General features: G+C 53.8%; 1 protein-coding gene across 3 annotated transcripts; it reads left to right on the top strand.

The window, feature by feature from the left end:
• Nucleotides 1-1258: 1258 nt before the first annotated feature.
• Nucleotides 1259-12930, top strand: Grm2 (glutamate metabotropic receptor 2). 3 transcript variants are annotated; one of them, XM_029543775.1, is made up of 6 exons: nucleotides 1259-1291; nucleotides 3200-3687; nucleotides 6306-7143; nucleotides 9234-10309; nucleotides 11975-12155; nucleotides 12361-12930. In XM_029543775.1, exons 2-6 carry the CDS (start codon nucleotides 3238-3240, stop codon nucleotides 12432-12434), a joined length of 2619 nt encoding a protein of 872 aa, XP_029399635.1. In that variant the 5' UTR covers nucleotides 1259-1291; nucleotides 3200-3237; the 3' UTR covers nucleotides 12435-12930. The 3 variants fall into 3 exon arrangements, with proteins under 3 accessions (XP_029399635.1, XP_021062815.1, XP_029399636.1); XM_021207156.1 differs by lacking the exon at nucleotides 1259-1291 and adding an exon at nucleotides 1424-1501 and having other exon boundaries at nucleotides 3102-3687; nucleotides 12361-12921; XM_029543776.1 differs by lacking the exon at nucleotides 1259-1291 and adding an exon at nucleotides 1457-1501.
• The last annotated feature ends 836 nt before the right edge of the window (nucleotides 12931-13766 follow it).

Below are 13766 nucleotides of genomic sequence, written 5' to 3'. Positions count from 1 at the left end.
TCTCCCCAGCTTTGTCTGACAGCTCTGAACCCTCATCCTGCTGCTACCTCTGCTCGGTTGGGCTTGTTTGTTTGGGTTTTGATGTGTCTGTTGTGTTTAAAAGCTGCGGTCTTTACAGAGCAACGGGGCATCCAGTTTCTGTGTCCAGGGAAAAGGCCTATCTTTGTCATTCCCTCCCCCAAATGCCACATGCCCATGCAGGAGGTACCTGAGGGGGTCTCTGCATGGCATGGCACGCACACATCTGAGCTGACCTTGCTACCACTGACACCTGTGGAAGACAGGTCAGTGCTGGAGGGTTGGGTGGGGATGCTGTACCCTAGTGCAGGGTAGTGCTTGTTAGGGTGCATACATGCTGCAGGCATAGGACAAGCTCTGAGGCCCGGTCCCAGCACAGACCTTCCCCCCAGATCCTTCAGCACAGCCTGACACTACCCAGGGGTGTCCTTCCCCATCCTGCTGTGGGAGGAAGGAGGCAAGCATCTTCTCAGAGCTGTCCTCCCTCTGCTCGGGCTCCTGCTCAGGCTCCAGCTCCCGATCCCTCCTACGCAGCAGCCAGTTCCTGGAGCCTTTCCTCAGCCACCTCCCCTTCTAACCCCCACTCCCTGCCCTTCTAACCCCTAACCCTGGCTCACTGGGTCCCTCGGGGTTGATCCTAGTCCTTTGCCCTGAAGCCCCTCTACCCCCATGGCCTGATATCTCTACCGTAAATGCCCTCTGCTCATAGGAGCAGAGATTCGTGGGGGAGGGGCAGCAGCTTTAAAGGTCATCTTCGGGAAGGAAGGGGAGGCCCATCCTCTGACCTCCCCCTCCTAATCTTTTCTTTCCTAGTGACTCAGGCCTTAGCTCTCACACGGGGCCTGTCTACTTTGTAGCTGCAGTCACTGCATGGAGAGAATGGATGGGAAAACAGGGCAGACTTGCAGCAACAAGCCAAGCACTTCACCACCTGCCTCCTGTGTACCCTTTTATCTATGCCTCAGTGTTAGCTCTCAGCCCCAAGGTCCACCTCTTACTCTGTGGCATATAGGAGCCTATAACACCGTGCTCACCCTGCTAGCTCAGTGACCTTTCCAGACCACTGTCTCATCTGTTCCTGCCTGGTCGCAGTCTGACTGAGGGGCAGAGGGGGCTGAGAGGCACCTGCTCCAGCGCACAGTGGGAGCGCCCGGGGATTCAGCACCACACCGTGGACAGCTCCAGGCCCTGCGGACCTGTCAAGAGCGGGATCTGCTGGAAGCTGCTGGAGGCGCTGGGCTGGGAACCCTGGGGAGGTCCGGCAAAGCCGGAGGTGCAGGCCAAATTGGGGCGGGGTGGCAGGGGGTGGTGGGGAAGAGGACCGGGAGTCCGGAGGAACGGAGGAGGGGCTGGGGGCGGGCCGGGGCCGGGGGCGGGGCAGGCCGCGATTGAAAGCGGCAGGGCGGGCCGGCGGAGAGCGCAGAGCCAGCGAGAGAGCCAGCAAGCGGGAACCGGAGCCCCGCGCCAGAGCTGGGCGCGCCAGGTAGGGTTAGCCCGTAGTGCCGCCGTCACTGCCAACCTTTTTTTTAGCCCTGACCCCACATCCCGGGGCCCCGCGGGTCCTAGAGTTCTGGAGCACCCGGGCCAAGACGTTCAGACAGCGCTTTCTGGGAGCTCCGGGAAGCGGGAAGACCGTCCCGGGCACCCCGCCTTTCTTCCCAAGAGAACGCACGCCCTGCATCGCGCTTTCCAGTTCCTCCTGCTCCAACGTCCTCTGGTCCTTCTTTCTGTCTGTGTCTCTGTCTTTGTCTCAGCCTCTCAGGCTTGCTTGCCCTCTCATCAGATATTTGTGGTCCTGCCCCTCGGCTGCTGGACTCCCAGGTTCTGCCTCCTTCTCTGCCTCAGAGTCCATCAGAGCCTCCCCTGGGTTTCTGGCCCATCTGTGTTAGTCTTCAACCCTGATCCTTTCTCCTGTTTGCCTGGCTGAGCTGCTTCTTTGGGGTCCTCTCAGGCTTCCCGTCCTCTGCCCTGGCACCAGCAGACTAGTCCAGTGAGAAGCCCTAGTCGCTGTGGCCAGGATGGGGGTCCTTGAAGTAGTTGCTGTCCTCTTTAGCTGTAGTTCCTTTCCAATCCTGAGGAACGATATGTCCCTCTCCTAGTCTGCATGATCTCAAGAGCCTGCCTGTGTAGGGTTAATGTAGTAAGGTGGATGGTTAGGTACAGATGATCAGATGCAGGGTAAAGAGGATGGGAGTGGAACTCTAAGGTCAGTCAAAGGCTGAGAAAGGGAAGGCTGGAAGTGACTGTCTGCTGGGTTTGGAGTGCGTGAAGAGAGACAGACGCTAAGTCTCCAGCAGCCTCCTATGAAAAGCTAGGGCGTCCACAACTCAGCTCCGGTACTGTTCAGAGGTCTCACCAGGTAAATTGACCCCCATCCATGGCATGTATATATATCCATCCATATCTATTTACTCTGCTGACAGAAGACCTTTAATTACACAGTATCTTCTCTGAGGCCACCTTGCTGTCTCACTGGGATGAGTGAGGATCTCCTTTCTGTTCTCAATCAGGAGACTTTGAGGGCTGGCCCTTTAAGAACCGTAGTCTAGGACCCTGGGTGTTCACCTGGGCTTTAGTTTCTCTTGGGCTAGAAACTATCCCATAGAGACTCCCCACTCTCTGTGGTGGGTCTTCCAATGTCCCCACTCTAGGAATCCAAGGCTCAGGATGGGAACCAGACCCTGAGTGTGTGACTGTTATGGCCTCAGCTACTACAGTATTGGTCTCCCAGGAGGTTTGTGTAGGCCCTTTGGTTTATGTAGGATTTGGCAATGGCTGGAACCCCTGCCCTCTGCCTGGGCCTCCAGTTGCACCCTCCCTGTTTTCTGCTGAGTTTGGTAGGGGCCCAGAGCCCATCTTTAGGCAAGATTAGGGCAAAGCCGAGACTCGAACCTCTGGGGGTAGCCCAGGAGCTTCTCAGCGGAGTCAGTGACATCACCACCCTCCTCACGACTCCTGAGTACCCGGGAAGGGGATGTGGGGAGGTACGGAGTCAGAGGGGAAGCTGGAAATAAAAGGGGGCAGCCACTCTTCGGTTCTACTCTCTCTCTTCCCTGTTTGTCTGTCTCTCTATCTCTCTGCAGGAGCTGGTCCCCTTCTCATCTCTCTTCTTGTCTGTCCTTTCCCGGCCCCTGTTTGCTCCTCTCTTTGCCTTTGCTGCTTCTGTCCTCACCCCTTGAAGACCCTGGGCTACTGGACCTAGCCGTCCCTTTGGGGGCCATGGAATCACTGCTTAGGTTCCTGGCACTGCTGCTGCTGCAGGGTGCTGTGGCCGAGGGCCCGGCCAAGAAGGTGCTGACCCTGGAGGGGGACCTGGTGCTGGGTGGGCTGTTCCCTGTACACCAGAAGGGTGGCCCAGCAGAGGAGTGTGGACCTGTTAATGAGCACCGTGGCATACAGCGCCTAGAGGCCATGCTTTTTGCACTGGATCGCATCAACCGCGACCCCCACCTGCTGCCCGGGGTGCGCTTGGGCGCGCACATCCTCGACAGCTGCTCCAAGGATACACACGCCTTGGAGCAGGCGCTGGACTTTGTGCGTGCCTCACTCAGCCGTGGCGCTGATGGCTCCCGTCACATCTGTCCTGATGGCTCCTATGCTACTCACAGTGACGCTCCTACAGCTATCACCGGTGTCATTGGTGGCTCCTACAGTGATGTCTCCATCCAGGTATGTGGAGATCACCCAAATGGGCACTAGGAAGCGGGGCTGGAAAGGGTGAACCAGCGATCCTAATGAGCAGGGACTTCCCGTATGGGTGCATCGAAAGGGTGCATCTTTCTTTCAGTAGTTTCTTATAAGATGGCAAGAAAGTTCCCTGGCCGTATGATAGGGTTGGTTTCCAGAGAATGTGTAAGAGAAACTTCTCTTGTGGGGAAAAGAGAGAAAACAGAACCATCACGTCACACACACACACACACACACACACACACACACACACACACACACACACACACACACCTGATATTCAATGTCCCAAAAGGCTTATGAGGCGGCCTCTGAATCCTGGCTCCCATCGTACTATCTGCATGACTCTGGGCAGGTTCGCTCTTCCTTCCTGCCTTCCTTCCTTCCTTTCTTTTTTTTTCCCCCTATGTCTCAGCTTCCCTTTTTATAAAATAGGATTAATAATACTTTCTACTTTTAGGTTCCCAGTAGAAATTTAATGAGAGGACGAGCTTGTATCAAAGAGCCAGGCAAGTCGTAAGGCACAGTCGGGATGAGCCGCCATCGGTATTAACCCATTTTATAGACGAGGAAGCAGCTTCAGGGGGAAGCTGCTCATAAATATCAATGTGGTAGCAAAGCAGGAAGCAGGAGTTTCAGGAGAAATCAGGGTTCGAACCCTAGTAGACCACTTCTGTCTGGACTTGACAGAGTAGACAAATAGAAGCCAGGAGCAGCCAAAGAAACAAGGCAGGGGATCCAGGAAGAAGAGAAGTTGGGGGGAGCATCAATGGGGAGGGTACCCTAAGATCTTCAGGTGATGCAGAATTCGAGGGAAGGGGAAAGCTAGGGACACCATGGCTATCACTTGGTTTTCCACAAGGGGTCAGCAGAGGGCGCCCTGCTAACCTCCCACTATGGCTCCGGCTGACGTTCTTCTCTACTCTCTGGACTGCACCCTGGGCTCACTTGGCAGCTTTGGCCTCGGTGGGTGGGGTCTTCTCCTTTCCTGACTGGGTCTCCTCTCACCGATGTCCTCTCCTGTCTGTGTCCAGTGTAGGTGCAGAGGGATCAGAGCAGAACTTGAATCAGGGCCCCGGGGCTATCTGGGGACCTCGGTGAGAGCCTCAGTTTCCTTAGGAGACTGGCTGAGGTCATTGCCGCAGAAGTGGGACTTAGGCCCTGACCTGGGTTGATGGTTTAGGAGAGATGAAGCCGAATCAAGAGCGATGGGATATAGGTGGGAACTCAATTACCTGTCTTGCTAGTCCCAACTGCTAGAGGTGGGTAGGTAGCTGCTGAGATGGGTGTGGCTGTGCCAGCATCTGTAGCCCTGGCTTTGATGGGGACAGGTGGGTAGCCTCTTATGGCTGTCTTCAGAGGACTCTGGAGTGCTTTACCAGCAACCCCCTTTCACAGTTTCTCCTAGGGCCATGTGTGTGAGTGTGTGTGTGTGTGTGTGTGTGTGTGTGTGTGTGTGTGTGTGTGTGTGTGTGTGTGTGTGTGTGTGTGTNTGTCTGTCTGTCTGTCTGTCTGTCTGTAAGCATAGTCACCTTGCTATCTCAAGCCACCTCTTTCTCTAGCAAGGCCACCCTTTAGAGTCAAGGCTGCTCCCCCCTACCCCAGCCCGGTCAGCAGAGACTCAGTCTTTAGTCCTCAGATCCTGCTGACCCATTGGCGTGTCCCCCACATTCCAGCCTCTCTATCTTGCCCGTATCTCTGTCAGCTCCCACATGCTAGACACTGGTACTGCCACATAGATCGCTGTCAACTGTTCTGTAGCTTGTGATTCAAACGAGAGAACCCACAGTGCAGGGAGATTTTTATTAGAGGGGTACAGAGGAAGAAAATGTGTGAGGAGATGGATATTTAAACTCTAGACCATTGGAGAGCCTATATCCCAGTTGCAGGGTCTTAGCCCTCTTCTGTAGGACCTGTGCTTTTGTTTACCCACCATCTGGGGCTCTTGGATGAACCCCATTCTCCTGGCTATAAAGACCAAAGGTTAAGAAATGAGGTGTTATGCAGTCAGTGGTAGAGTAGAGAATCTTGTTCACTTTAGGGTTGGGCATCCAATGGAGACCAACTTGGGCTTCCAAGGCTATGTGACCCTTGAATCTAATCCTTTCTTCCTGGGGTGACTTTTGTCCAACTTCCCATGAGAATTGTCACTAAAGGACTACCTGTACTAAACACATACAGAGAAAGAGAGACAGACAGACAGACAGACAGACAGACAGACAGACAGACAGACAGACAGACACAGAGACAGAGAGATTGGCATCTTTGAGTATCCCAGATGACTCCTACTGCTTCTTGATGCTGGTGCAGCCAAGTGCTAATCTCTCTCCATCCCAGGCCATTCTTTGTTCCCTTTGCCCTGCATCTGGTTCAGATGCGGCACATGGTCCTGGGTGTTCTCCCCCTCAATCCTTAGGGGAGGAGAGAAGCCCTCTATCCCCAGCTAGAAGACACGTCAAGTTCAAACTCAGGTCTTAATAGGTAGGGACTGCTCAGAACTGACCTATGGTCTCCAGGTTCCATAGGTATGGGGGATGCACCTGATTCTAATGCTTGCTTCACTCTGGTCTCTGACCTTTCTGCTCCCTACCCTTGCCCAGGTGGCCAATCTCCTGCGGCTGTTCCAGATCCCACAGATCAGCTATGCCTCTACCAGCGCCAAGCTGAGCGACAAGTCCCGTTATGATTACTTTGCTCGCACCGTGCCCCCAGACTTCTTCCAAGCCAAGGCCATGGCTGAGATTCTCCGCTTTTTCAACTGGACGTATGTGTCTACCGTGGCATCTGAGGGTGACTATGGAGAGACAGGCATTGAGGCCTTCGAGCTCGAGGCTCGGGCACGCAACATCTGTGTGGCCACTTCTGAGAAGGTGGGCCGTGCCATGAGCCGTGCAGCCTTCGAGGGCGTGGTGCGAGCCCTGTTGCAGAAGCCCAGCGCCCGTGTGGCTGTGCTCTTCACCCGGTCCGAGGATGCCCGTGAGCTGCTTGCAGCTACCCAGCGCCTCAACGCCAGCTTCACCTGGGTGGCCAGCGACGGCTGGGGGGCCCTGGAGAGTGTGGTGGCAGGCAGTGAAAGGGCTGCTGAGGGCGCCATCACCATTGAGCTGGCCTCCTACCCCATCAGTGACTTTGCCTCCTACTTCCAGAGCTTAGACCCCTGGAACAACAGCAGGAACCCTTGGTTCCGTGAGTTCTGGGAGGAGAGGTTCCGTTGCAGCTTCCGGCAGCGAGACTGCGCCGCCCACTCTCTGCGGGCCGTGCCCTTTGAACAGGAATCAAAGATCATGTTTGTGGTCAATGCCGTCTACGCCATGGCCCACGCTCTGCACAACATGCACCGTGCCCTCTGTCCCAACACCACCCGCCTCTGCGATGCCATGAGACCTGTCAACGGGCGCCGCCTCTACAAGGACTTCGTGCTCAATGTCAAGTTTGATGGTAATAGTGCCAGCCAGTGACCGTTAGCCTGCAGGCCTCAGGTTCCAGTACTTGGCTAAGGAAACAGGGCGGAACACAAGGACATAGTCAGGGAGCGTGTCACTTAAGACACAGGGACCATAAGCGGGGGACCCCAGCTGGAGTCAGGGCTGAGGTTCCACTTTCCGAGAATCTTCCAGAAAGTGGAATCTGGACTGGTCCTGACTCTAGGAACTCTTTCTACTGCTGAACATTACCTTCTGGCTCTTTATCTGGCTTGGGGAACCCAAGCAATTCACAGGCAAAGTGAGAGTCCCAATCAGGGAGGGTTGAGGGTGGACCATAGGGAAAACTTCTATTTAGGTGAAATTTCAATTATTAATCTTGATTTAAAAAAAACAAAACAAAACAAAACAAAACATCTGTTTAGGTCATGCTATGTAGCCTAGACTTGCCTCCAACTCATCGTGTAGCCCCAAACCCATAGCAATTCTCCTGCCTCAGCCTCCGGAGTACCGGAACTATATTGTGCACCGCTATACCTGTCCTCATCTTGATTTTTCTACCCAAAGTAGCCAAAGTGTTCTCGGAAGCAGAAATTAAAGTACCAGATAAGAAAAGCAACAGCCTCCGAATCGCAGTGCTTGGGTTCAGGAAGAATCGTTGTGTGTGCAGTGGGAAATGTTGCCGGGGCTGACAGAGCATAGAATCACAGGGCCAGACTTAGACCAAGAGGCCAGCTGTCCTCAGCATCATGATAGTGGAGACGGCTTCTAGGACCCGCATGGGTATCACAGTCTGAGAGTGCTGACCCCTTATCTAAAATGGCATAGAATTTCCAAATAACTTCCACCTAGCTTCCTGTTGCCTTAATTAATCCTTCATGTCGCAGAAATCCAACTTGAATCATCAGGCTGGACAGCAGACACCTTTACTTGCTCGATCCATCTCACCAGCCCACAACTGAGTGTTTAAAACTCAGGTGCGATGCCTCGGGCCTGTAATCCCAGCACTAGGGGGCTGACTGTGAACTCAAGGCTAACTGGGCTACAGAGTGAGACTCTCTCTCAATATATTGCCCCCCCCCCCAGGCGGGGTGGAGTTAGCTAGCTCTGTTGCTGTGGAAGCTAATTCCACTAAGATAGACAGACACCCAGAGCTATGCTTGAATCAGGTAGAGTGTTAGGGCTAGCATCTGGGCTTTCATGGAGTTGATGTGAGAGAAAAGCCGTTTTCAGCTTGCTGGGCTTGGTTGGGGAGAGTGAGATCTTGAGAATGCGGAGGCTAGGGAGAAGAAATAGAGACTGGGAAGATGGAGGTTCGAATCCAGACAGCACTGCTCACTTCTGAGATCCTCAGCATCTCGTCTGGCTGGACCCCTGATTCTTCACTGGGGTGGCTGTAGTCCTGGTTCCTGAGCCTGGCAGGGGGACAGAAGGTTAGGGGATAGAGAGTGGCAGTGGCCATCCCGTGGAAGGCTCTGGGTTTAGGTGGCCACTGAGGTTGGGATTCGGTTTGCAATGGACCAGTCAGGACTGACTGGGACTAAGGCGGGTGTAGTGGACTGTTGCAGCTAGAGGCCGGACTTGGCTTTGGGATCTCTGTTAAGGTTTTGGGAGAGAGCTATGTTATGTGTTGTGATCCAGTTAAGAGTTTGAAGACTAAGGTCTAAGATTGCAAGTCACAACAGGATTGGAGCTTAGAGTGGGTGAGACTGAGATTGATGCTGAAGTCTAGGGGCCATCGTATGTTATAAACTGTCTTTTAGAAAAGTAGCTTGGGGGTGGGGTGGGGGCTGGACAGATGGCTCAGTGATTAAGAGCACAGACTGCTCTTCCAGAGGACCCAGGTTTAAATCCCAGCACCCACATGGCAGCTCGCAGCTCTCTGTAACTCCAAGATCTGACACCCTCACACATACAGGCAAAACACCAATGCGCACATAAAATAAAAATAAATGTCAAAAAGAAAAAGGAGCTGGGGTTAAAATAAGATGGGCTTCAGTTTTGCAGCGAGGTAGCCTCTGCTCTTAGTTCAGGTCCCTTCTGAAGGTGAAGGTTGAGGTCACATCAGAGGACCTCACCGGCCTTCCCTTCTCTCCTCCGTTCCAGCCCCCTTCCGCCCAGCAGATACCGACGACGAAGTTCGCTTTGACCGCTTTGGTGACGGTATTGGCCGCTACAACATCTTCACCTATCTGCGGGCAGGCAGTGGGCGCTATCGCTACCAGAAGGTAGGCTACTGGGCAGAAGGTCTGACTCTGGACACGAGCATCATCCCATGGGCCTCCCCATCAGCTGGCCCCCTTCCTGCCTCTCGCTGTAGCGAGCCCTGCCTTCAGAATGAGGTGAAGAGCGTGCAGCCCGGCGAGGTCTGCTGTTGGCTCTGCATCCCCTGTCAGCCCTACGAGTACAGGTTGGATGAGTTCACCTGTGCTGACTGTGGCCTGGGCTACTGGCCTAATGCCAGTCTGACTGGATGCTTTGAGTTGCCCCAGGAGTACATCCGCTGGGGCGATGCCTGGGCGGTGGGACCTGTCACCATCGCCTGCCTAGGTGCCCTTGCCACCCTCTTTGTGTTGGGTGTCTTCGTGCGGCATAATGCCACACCCGTGGTCAAGGCCTCCGGGAGGGAGCTTTGCTACATTCTGCTGGGAGGTGTCTTCCTCTGCTACTGCATGACCTTCATCTTCATCGCCAAGCCCTCCACGGCTGTCTGCACCCTTCGGCGCCTCGGGTTGGGGACTGCCTTCTCTGTCTGCTACTCAGCCCTCCTCACCAAGACCAACCGCATCGCTCGCATCTTTGGTGGGGCCCGGGAGGGTGCCCAGCGGCCGCGCTTCATCAGTCCCGCCTCACAGGTGGCCATCTGCCTGGCACTTATCTCGGGCCAGCTGCTCATTGTTGCTGCCTGGCTGGTGGTGGAGGCACCTGGCATAGGCAAGGAGACAGCCCCTGAGCGACGGGAAGTGGTGACATTGCGCTGTAACCACCGTGACGCAAGCATGCTCGGCTCACTAGCCTACAACGTGCTCCTCATCGCTCTCTGTACGCTCTATGCCTTTAAGACCCGCAAGTGCCCGGAGAACTTCAACGAGGCCAAGTTCATCGGCTTCACCATGTACACCACCTGCATCATCTGGCTGGCTTTCCTTCCCATCTTCTACGTCACCTCCAGTGATTATCGGGTGAGCGTGTGTTGCCAAAGCAGGCAGGGTAGAACGCCGGATCTGGTCTTTTCTGCCATCTCATTTTTATCTACAGTTAACTCTAAAGCTCCAAGAAGTCAAATGTACCCCAGGGAAAGGTTTATGGGAGAAAGAAAGCTTGGAGAAATGTCCATGGAGGTGGGAACTTGCTTGGGGGTGGGGGTGGGGTGCCAAGTGTCAGTCATGGGTGGTGCCAGGTATCAATCATGGGTAGTGCCAGGTGTCAGTCTTGGGAGGGAAGACAGGTGTCAGTCATGGGAGGGGGCAGGTGTCAGTCATGGGTGGTGCCAGGTGTCAGTCATGGGGGGGGTGAGGGGCAGATGTCAGGACTGATACCATCCCCTAACCTGGGAGTCGCTGGGGTTGCAGAAATATGTTCAGAGAGTGCAGGCTGTGCAGTATTCCAGTGAAGGGTCATTTGGAGATAGATGGTTAACAAATGAAGAACAGCAAGGGAAGGAGGAAGAGACACAGGAGGAAGGCTGAGGAAAATTAAAGTAGGTGACGACTGTACTCTCAGTTGGTGGCTGAGGAAAATTAAAGCAGGTGATGACTGTACTCCAGTTGTTGGCTTTCGAGCAAACGGTTCCAACTGGCACTTAAGGGGTGTCCTTGGCTCCAACAAGCAAGAGCTTCTTCAGACGAGATGGCCCTGGAAGGTCTCTCTGAGGAGGTGGTAGGTGAGCCGAGCTCTGAATAGTAAGAGCATCATCTTGGTTAATCCTCATGACTCAAAGGCCACAGCTCTCCTGCTTAACTGATGAAGACTCAGGGAGAGTTAGTCCCAGACTTCAGTCAGCTTGGGAGTCCCGACCAGGGTCTTAAACTGATGGTCTTAACACTGAAAGGGACAGGAACACCGTGGCAAAAGCCCTGGTGTAGGTCCTTTTCCCCAAGACAAAGGTGGCGTGGTACACTGCCAGGGGTGGGAATTGCTGGGCTGGGTTTCTCTGTTTGCACCTGCTGGGCCACCTGCTAGGGTAGTGGAGGCCAAGGCTGGGGAGGGAATCAGGTCTGACTCAGCCTGCATTTGCATATGATTTGCATTTGCATGCCAATCATCAGTGGCTAAAGACTCACCAGAGATGCGCGGAGGTCAACCATGCATGCACACATCTGTGTATAAGCACGCATGCCTGCATATGTGAAGATGCACACGCATTCCCTTATGCACCTACAAGTGTGCACACACATCCTGGCACATCTAGAGCGGACAAACGTCTTGCCCACACGTAGAGCCCTCCCCACCCACAAACACTTGCGCATTCTCCTCTACATAGTCACTACCACGCCATATGCCCATGCTGATATGCTTGCGTCTACACAAATGTACTCCATACCTGCACCCCTTGCATACCTATGCACGCACCCCTATGCATGCATGCACCTCTATGCATGCACATACCATTTCATGTTCATAACGCAGCTGGGATTCTGGTGTGCCTCCGAAAATGATTAACTAGGGCTGACACTGCCCTTGTGGTCCTCCTTTGAGGCTTGGCCAAAGGACTGTTCAGTCAATACCACCATCCTTCTCTGCCTCCGCCTAGGCAGGGGTCATAGGCCCAGGCATGTGGAATGTCTTCCTGACCTTCCTTGACCTTCCTTGACCTTCTTTGACCCATGCACATGCATCCCTCACAGGTGCAGACCACTACGATGTGCGTGTCCGTCAGCCTCAGTGGCTCTGTGGTGCTCGGCTGCCTCTTTGCACCCAAGCTGCACATCATCCTCTTCCAGCCTCAGAAGAATGTGGTGAGCCACCGGGCACCTACCAGCCGCTTTGGCAGTGCTGCCCCCAGGGCCAGCGCCAACCTTGGTCAAGGTGAGCATCCTGCATCCTCCCCTACTGGGTCCCCTCTCCTGCCCAGCTCCCTGACATGAAGTCCCCTCCCCGGGGTGCTGAGGTTCCTTATCCGGGAATGGGGCACTGTCAAGACGACACTGGACACACGGGAGAGGTATAGGTGGAAGATTACCCTCCTGCTGCCTCTTGGGGTCAGGCCCAGCCTCTGGCTATCTTTCCCTAGGGTCTGGATCCCAGTTTGTTCCTACTGTTTGCAACGGCCGTGAGGTGGTAGACTCAACAACATCGTCGCTTTGAAGATCCTGCACTCCTGCCCTGACATGGCTGCTCCCGAACCCAGCGTAGACCCTCTTCCACGGCCAGGAGGAAGTTGGCTGGAGCCTTGCAATAACACCCACCCTATGCCTGCTCCCAAAGTCACCTACCCACTTCCTGGATTCCCCAGCCCTTTAGGTCAGAAGCCAGAGTCCTTAGCTGAGAGTCTCTGCATTGACCAGTAACTATCCTTGTAGCTATGCCCCGTGTTCGCCAGGCCTGGGACTCAGAGGGGGAAAAAAACCAGTGTCTACCGTGTTCTAGAACAGCGTGGCTGAGGACGACAGGCCCAACCCCCATGCAAAGGTGCTTCCAGTCCAGCCCCTGCCCCAGGCCTTTTTAATTTTTTATAAGTTACTCTGGGGTAGAGAGGAAGGTTATTGTGGGGGTCACTCCCTCCCCTCCTTACCCCGTAGTTTGTCCCGTGGTTTATTTTGTATTACCTGTAAATAAAATGTCTTTATTTAAACGTTTTTTTTTTTTTAAATTTATAGACAGGGTCTCATATATACCAAGGTGGCCTCAAACTGGCTACGTAGCTGAGCATGATGTGAAACTTCTGACCCGTCTGCCTCTGCCTCCAGGGCCTGGGATTCCAGGTGTGCATCATTATGCCTTGTTCTTATTCATGGGGGTCTATGAATGCTAGGCAAGGCAGTGTGCTAATAACTGAGCTGCATCTCCAGCCCATGTCTTTTTGTTGTTAATTATTATTGTGTGTGTGTGCAATTTATTTTGTCTAGATGTAGGTTTTCTTTTTTGTTTGTCTTTGGGTTTTTTTTTTGTGGTGGTAGGGTTTTTTTGGGGGTGGTGGTGGTGCTGGGGTGTTAAGACAAGGTCTCTTCTACTCACATTGTAGCCATTGGTTGACCTGGAACTCATTATGTGGACCAGGCAAGCCTTAAGCTCTACATATCCACCCGCCTCTGCCTCCCTGGGATGAAAGGAGTGGATGTAGGTCTTCTGCACCACATGCATGCAGCGCCCACAGAGGCCAGAGGAGGGCGACAGATCCCCTAGGTCTGGAGTTACAGTTGGTTGTGAGCTGCCCTGTTGAGGCTGGGAATTGAAATCTGAATCCTCTGGTAATTTTAACCGTTGAACCATCTCTCCAGCCCCTTTATCTATCTATCTATCTATCTATCTATCTATCTATCTATCTATCTATCTATTTATCTATTTATTTAAAAATAACTCTGACTTGAGAATTCCCTCCTCAGTCTCCGCCGCTCATTCTGCTAATGTGTGTCAACTCTGGGCTGTGCTCTGCACAGCCACTAAGGCAAACCCAGCGCTGCTTCATACGGAGGCTGA

Source organism: Mus pahari, chromosome 10 (genome assembly GCF_900095145.1).
Source record: "Mus pahari chromosome 10, PAHARI_EIJ_v1.1, whole genome shotgun sequence".
Classification (NCBI taxonomy): Eukaryota; Metazoa; Chordata; class Mammalia; order Rodentia; family Muridae; genus Mus; species Mus pahari.
The sequence above is the reverse complement of the archived record's forward strand: the minus strand, read 5'-3'. Positions and strand labels throughout refer to the sequence as shown.